The sequence below is a fragment of the Drosophila obscura genome, unplaced genomic scaffold, assembly GCF_018151105.1.
Source record: "Drosophila obscura isolate BZ-5 IFL unplaced genomic scaffold, ASM1815110v1 contig_75, whole genome shotgun sequence".
Classification (NCBI taxonomy): Eukaryota; Metazoa; Arthropoda; class Insecta; order Diptera; family Drosophilidae; genus Drosophila; species Drosophila obscura.
In genome coordinates, this window is record NW_024542867.1 from 437,634 (window position 1) to 445,025 (window position 7,392).

The following is a 7,392-nucleotide window of genomic DNA, read 5'->3' on the forward strand; positions in this document are numbered from 1 at the left end:
AGTTTCTTACAAAATCTTAAGCCGACATGAACTCGATCAACAGGAATTCAAGCGTGATAGTTGATTTTCAATATCTCTTTGGGAATAATAAACAACTTTTTATTAAAGAACTGGCGTTTATGGAAACCGGAACAGTAACGCCAAACTTCTTTCATTTCAAACCACCATATCATCTAAATGAATTGGATCATGAAATGATTAAACAGCAGAACATGCACCGTCAGTCCATAAATGGATTGGACTGGTCAGATGGTGGAATATCGTATTTAAGTTTATGTGAAATACTATCACCACTTAACAGATTTAGCACCGTAATAGTACGTGGTGAAATTAAGAAGAAGTTCTTGTCTAAGTATTTAACATATAACATTATTGATATTGATATAGGAAAAAGTCTGACCTTATTTCCAAATTATTTTACCATAGCAGAATACATCTTAAAAACTCGATATGCGCAATGAATAGATGCACTTCAATAGATTTTGATTTTTTTATTACAAATATCGAGTTTTCATTGATTTTCTTTCTCCATGTCAAACATTTGCTGTCCAATCCTGTCAAATAGTCAAATTCCCGAAAATAATACCTAAGATTTATTCTACAGTATTCTACATAAAATCATCGGAAAGGAACGGAATTTAGGGAATAAAAAATCAGTTTGGTGGTTTTATGCGAGTGCACATTTTAATAACAATGCCGCGTCCTAGAAGGTCTAATCTTTCCCAGCGAAGCCGTAATGCAATTAGGCAACGGAATATCGTGAGTCAATTATATGATGGAGAACGAGAAATTGCACGAGAACAGCGACGTGTTAGTATGGAGCAAAGAAGGGCCTTAATTCGTGCTTCTCAAAGACAAGAGCAAAGAGAGGCAGCCATTGAAACGGCTAGGTTAGAAAGGAGAAATCGTCGAGCTTATCGTACAGATGAACAGAGGAACAATCTTCGCAGTGCAAGAAGAAATGGTTCAAGTATTGATTTGAATCGAGCAGCGTTTCTGTATGATTGCACCATCGACTACAGCTTGCATCGTTTAGTTTGCATTGGTCCAATGGACGTTGTTTGCCAGCATTGTGGAGCATTGAAGTTTGCTGGTGAAACGCCTGGTTTGTGCTGCCATAGTGGTAAAGTGAAATTGCCATTATTGGTCCCGCCACCAGAGCCATTGCGCTCCCTGCTTTATGGCGAAACCTTAGAATCACGACATTTTCTAGCGAACACTCAAAAATACAATGTCTGTTTCCAAATGACTTCATTTGGGGCCGAAATTATCGAAGAACACGGATATAATCCGACATTTAAGGTAATTTACGTTAAAAACTTTATTTTCTATCATTGTAAAAAAAATCTGGAATGTAGTTTGTTAGATTTCTGTATTTGTCTCTGAAATAAAAATGGCATGTTATTATTTCACTTTACAGATTCAAGGCCAGATTTGCTATCGCATTGGATTATTGCAACCTATAGAAGATGCACAGCATAAATTCTTGCAAATATACTTCATGGGCAATATGGAAGAACAACTTGACCGGCGTCAAGGGATCAACACAGCTACGAAAAGAGCAATTCTCCAAGATCTGCAGCAAATGCTTCATGAACATCATGCATTGGTCAGACTGTTCAAGACTGCTTTAGAGCGCATGCCAAGTGATGACTATAAAGTTGTGATCAGAGCAGATAAAAGACCAGCTGGAACACATGAACGCACATTTAATGCTCCAACAATCGATGAAGTGGCAATCCTGATTGTTGGTGAAAACTTGGAAACACGTGATATTGTACTTACACGACGCAATACTGGGCAACTACAAAGAATATATGAAACACACCGTTCATATGACGCGTTACAATACCCGCTGATGTCTTGGCAAGGAGACGATGGATATCACTTTAATATCAAAATGATTAATCCATTGAATGGTAAGATCAATATTGTTGTTTTCATTTTAACTTGATATACATTTTATTCTGTTTGCTTTTAGTACTCAAAAAAAGTTGTAATTTCTAATTTAGTAGAGAGTAGCTGTAAGAGTCGTTAACCTATTACGGGTTCTAAAATACAATTTTTACTGCATTTGTTTCAGGTGAGGAAACTACCAAGAAGGTTAGTTCGATGAATTATTACGCATATCGTTTGATGATTCGTGAAAATTCTGACAATTATTTGTTGCGATTTCGTCCACTGTTTCAACAATATTGCGTTGACATGTACGTTAAAATCGAAACGGAGCGCCTGACTTTCATTCGGTTGAATCAAGCTAAATTGCGTTCGGAAGAGTATATCCATTTACGCGATGCAATTAGCACAGAAGGAGATTCAGAAAATGTTGGTCGGTTGACTATTTTACCGGCGACATACATAGGTAGCCCGCGTCATTTGCATGAATATGCGCAAGATGCAATGACATATGTTCGTCATTATGGTCGGCCAGATCTATTCATTACATTTACATGTAATCCGAAATGGATAGAAATTATTCAATTGCTGCTTCCCGGACAAACATCAAGTGATCGACACGACATCACCGCACGTGTTTTCAGGCAAAAAATTCGGTCACTAATGAATTACATTGTTAAGCAACACGTCTTTGGGAATACTCGATGCTGGATGTATTCAATCGAATGGCAAAAACGAGGCCTACCGCATGCTCACATTCTGATTTGGTTAGTCGAAAGAATTCGGCCAGATCAAATAGATGACATCATATGTGCGGAGATTCCTGCTCCTGAAACCGATCCAGACTTACATGATGTTGTAGTCACGAATATGATTCATGGACCGTGTGGCACTATCAACCGACAATCACCGTGCATGGTCGACGGCAAGTGTTCCAAACGGTATCCACGAAAATTGACGGCAGAGACCATTACAGGCAACGATGGTTATCCATTGTATCGGCGTCGATCACCCGATGATAATGGTAGAACTATCAAAACTAAAGTGAAAGGAAACGATTTCGTAGTTGACAACAGTTGGATTGTTCCATATTCGCCACTTCTTTCCAAAACATTCAAAGCACATTGTAATGTTGAGTATTGCAATTCGGTCAAGTCAATTAAATACATTTGCAAATATGTCACGAAAGGGAGCGACATGGCGGTTTTTGGTATCCAAACGTCCAATACCAACGATGAAATCACGCGCTATCAAGTTGGTAGATATGTGAACTGCAATGAAGCAATTTGGCGTATATTTTCATTCCCTATTCACGAACGTCATCCCACTGTTTTACATTTGGGGGCGCATCTAGAGAACGGTCAGAGAGTATATTTCACAGCGTCGAATGCTGCTCAACGTGCCGAAACACCTCCAGCTACAACACTGACCAGTTTCATTGCGATTTGTCAAAGCGATCCGTTCGCTCGAACTTTGCTTTACTCAGAAATGCCACGTTATTACACTTGGAACGCTACATCGAAGAAATTTCAACGTCGGAAGCAAGGCGATGCAGTTCCTGGTCATCCAGATATGCGTTCTACAGATGCTCTTGGTCGTATTTACACAGTTCATCCGAAGAATGATGAATGTTTCTATTTGCGGTTGTTGCTGGTACATGTTCGAGGGCCAACATCATTTGAATCACTACGAACTGTTAATGGTATTGTGTGCCCCACTTTTCGTGCAGCATGTCAAGAGCTAAATTTGCTTGAAAACGATACTCATTGGGACACGACAATCGCTGAAGCAATTATTTCTGCATCTCCAAGTCAGATTCGCACATTATTTGCTATCATCATTTCAACATGCTTCCCATCGAACCCACGTGACCTGTGGAACAAATACAAAGATAACATGTCAGAAGATATTTTATATCGAATTCGAGTCAGCTCAAAAAAATACGATCCTTAGGTGAATGAGGAGATCCATAACCAGACTTTGCTCTTGATCGAAGATATGTGTTACCTCATGTTCGGCAGTTTGTTAGTTAGGTTAGGAATGCCAGCGCCAGATCGCGGAATGAATGACGCATTTAATAGAGAATTGGAACGTGAACGTGAATATGATCCACATGAACTAATCCAATCAGTTCAAACGAATGTACCTCTGTTGAATCCTAAGCAGAGGGAAGTCTATGATACACTGATTAATGCAATTGATGATGGAAATGGCGGCTTATTTTTTTTGGATGCCCCCGGTGGAACTGGGAAGACATTCCTCATGTCATTGATTTTGGCCACTGTACGTGCTAGATCCGAAATTGCGGTAGCAATTGCTTCTTCTGGAATAGCGGCCACATTGTTAGACGGATGCCGTACGCCTCACTCAGCGTTAAAATTGCCATTAAACCTTCAAACTACTGAACAACCGACATGTAACATTTCGAAACACTCCGCAATGGCCAAAGTTTTAGTAGCATCAAAAATCATCATATGGGACGAATGCACAATGGCGCACAAACGCGCATTGGAAGCACTAGACCGAACATTAAAAGATCTGCGAAATGACTCGAGATGTTTTGGAGGTGCAATGATTTTATTATCTGGCGATTTCCGACAAACACTACCAGTCATTCCAAGATCTACTGCTGCCGACGAAATAAACGCTTGCCTCAAAGCATCAAATCTGTGGCGATATGTAAAGAAACTTCAACTGTCTGTAAATATGAGAGTTGCATTGTTGAACGATCTATCTGCTGATGATTTCTCGAAGCAATTGCTGACTATCGGTAATGGCCGTGTTCCTGTTGACAAATCGAGCGGTTTGATTTCATTTCATCCAAATTTTTGCAATTTCGTATCATCAAAAGACGAGCTTATCAACAAAGTATTCCCGGATATCATTGCTAACCACAAAAATACTAAATGGTTAAGTGAGCGAGCAATTTTGGCCGCTAAAAATAAAGATGTAGATGACCTCAATATTATAACTCAAAATTAAATCGCAGGTACTCTGTATTCATTCAAATCTATCGACTGTGTAACAAACGAAGAAGAAGCCACTAATTATCCAACTGAATTTTTAAACTCCTTGGATGTGCCTGGTTTACCACCGCACAATTTAAAACTTAAAGTTGGCTCGGTAATCATCATTCTTAGAAATTTAAACCAACCAAAACTGTGTAATGGAACGCGTTTGGTGATAAGAAAACTGATGAGTAATGTTATTCACGCGTCGATACTTAAAGGAAAATTTAAAGATGAGGAAGTTCTTATTCCAAGGATTCCGAAGATCCCAACGGATATGCCCTTTGAGTTTAAACGAATTCAATTCCCGATTCGTCTTGCCTTCGCCATGACGATCAACAAATCACAGGGCCAATCCTTGACTATTTGCGGCCTCAATCTAGAAAATGAATGTTTTTCTCATGGTCAATTGTACGTGGCATGCTCACGTGTCGGCAAACCATCCGCTTTATTTGTTCTTGCGCCTGTCCAAAAAACAAAGAATGTCGTTTACCACAAAGTGCTTGAATGAAAATAAAGCCTAAATTAGTTCAGCTAAAAAGTAACACGACATTCATTGACTATTAGGCGGTACGAAGTTTGCCGTGTCAGCTATTTCGTGGAAATATCAAACAATTGGAAAGATTGAATTATCTCTAAATATCCTGTGCAAGCATCAAACTCTGTGCACGAGAACAGCGAGAGAACAATGACTCGAGATGTTTTGATGGTGCAATGATTTTATTATTTGGCGATTTCCGACAAACACTACCAGTCATTCCAAGATCTACTGCTGCCGACGAAATAAACGCTTGCCTCAAAGCATCAAATCTGTGGCGATATGTAAAGAAACTTCAACTGTCTGTAAATATGAGAGTTGCATTGTTGAACGATCTATCTGCTGATGATTTCTCGAAGCAATTGCTGACTATCGGTAATGGCCGTGTTCCTGTTGACAAATCGAGCGGTTTGATTTCATTTCCTCCAAATTTTTGCAATTTCGTATCATCAAAAGGCGAGCTTATCAACAAAGTATTCCCGGATATCATTGCTAACCACAAAAATACTAAATGGTTAAGTGAGCGAGCAATTTTGGACGCTAAAAATAAAGATGTATATGACCTCTGTTCGGCTAAGCGCCGGCCCATGGCAGCGCAAAGAGAGCAGAGCTAAGCTCACAACATTGCCTACCTGACTCTGCGCTCTTGAGTCATTTTCCCCCTCCCGAAAATCGTCAGCCGACGAAGGCTGTGAGGGAGGCTCGTCTGCGCAGCAGAAACACTTCGAAATCTAGCATCATAAAACGTACAACATATCGTCGGTTGGCACAGTGACCTGCTACATTGTTATTAACTTTTATACAAAAACCCATTATTGTTTTCGCTGCAACACGGTCCACCACGGGTCCGCCTGTTGCTAACTCTTGCCCATTCTATTCCCACTCGCCTTGCATGGAAAATAAAGAAACTAACATAATCAAACAAACTGTGTTGTGAATTAATCAAAGTACAAATTGTCGATTTAACTCTACGCTATTGAAAAATCTCAATAGCTCAACATTTTGGTGACCCCGACGTGATCCCGACGTGATCTAATCGATATATATTTATATATATACACATATATATGCCTTGCAAATAACACTTGTCGGTTGTTTAATTCGCTTTGTACCACGGTTTTTCGATTCGGCGTCTGTGCACTGCACAAGCAACATAAACGGTTCTCGCGTCATCTGCTTTGCGGTTTGTCTTGCGGTTGTTTCGTTTCGGTTTTCGGTGCTCTAAGTGTGCATGCCATTGTTGTTGTCAGCTGCACCTACTCAGTTCTTTTAAAACTGTGAACTTTCGCTGCTGGCCTGTAGAACTGTGAGCCCGTGTGTTTGAGCGCTGCGATCGAGTGTGCAGTTCCTATCAAACTGTTCGAGGTTATTCACCGGTTATTAACCTCTCCGTGCTTCAGAAACTGTAACCCAGTGCGTCGTAAACCTACCCAATGGCTTCTAATAGCACCCCCTCACTCTTGCCCCCCTCACCATTGTTCGTCGATTCGGAAGCTGCATTCTACAAGCGCAAGGTGCAATCCATGGTAGGGGCAGCACGGAGAATCGAAACGGCCGTTGGCAAGGAGAGAATTGGCGAGCTCAGTGAGGAGGAGCTGAACGTGAGGCTGAAATTGCTAGCGGAGCTTGTAGTTTCATTCAACGAGCACCATAATGCCCTGGAGAGGATTGATCTCGATGAAATCGGTAGTCCCTTGAGGGAGGAGTTTGACGAGTGCGTGGTCATGCTGGAGATTCGCATGAAACGGGAGTTAAACAAGCGGCAGCCCACAATGCTACCATGCTCAACAATGCGGACGGACCATGTAGGAGAGGCCCCAACTACGGTCGTTGTGCAAAGTCGGCCACGCCTGCCGGAGTTGAAGCTTCCTGAGTTCAGTGGTGGCTACGCTCAGTATTCCTCGTTTTGGAGCATGTTTTCCTCCATAATAGACAAGGATACCGATTTGT

The 7,392-nt window shown here is 40.9% G+C and overlaps 1 protein-coding gene across 1 annotated transcript; it reads left to right on the forward strand.

Annotated features, from left to right (window-relative positions):
* The first annotated feature begins 718 nt into the window (after positions 1 to 718).
* LOC111075660 lies at positions 719 to 3,640 on the forward strand. Its single transcript, XM_041595759.1, has 4 exons — positions 719 to 1,302; positions 1,421 to 1,919; positions 2,084 to 3,150; positions 3,626 to 3,640. Exons 1-4 carry the CDS (start codon positions 817 to 819, stop codon positions 3,638 to 3,640), a joined length of 2,067 nt encoding a protein of 688 aa, XP_041451693.1. The 5' UTR covers positions 719 to 816.
* Positions 3,641 to 7,392: the final 3,752 nt, after the last annotated feature.

Bases quoted from the DNA above. Each gene is read 5' to 3' on its own strand.
- LOC111075660 (XM_041595759.1), top strand. From the start codon at position 817: ATGGAGCAAAGAAGGGCCTTAATTCGTGCTTCTCAAAGACAAGAGCAA. The intron at 1,303-1,420 runs GTAATTTACGTT...TTCACTTTACAG, and splicing joins GATATAATCCGACATTTAAG to ATTCAAGGCCAGATTTGCTA. The intron at 1,920-2,083 runs GTAAGATCAATA...CATTTGTTTCAG, and splicing joins AATGATTAATCCATTGAATG to GTGAGGAAACTACCAAGAAG.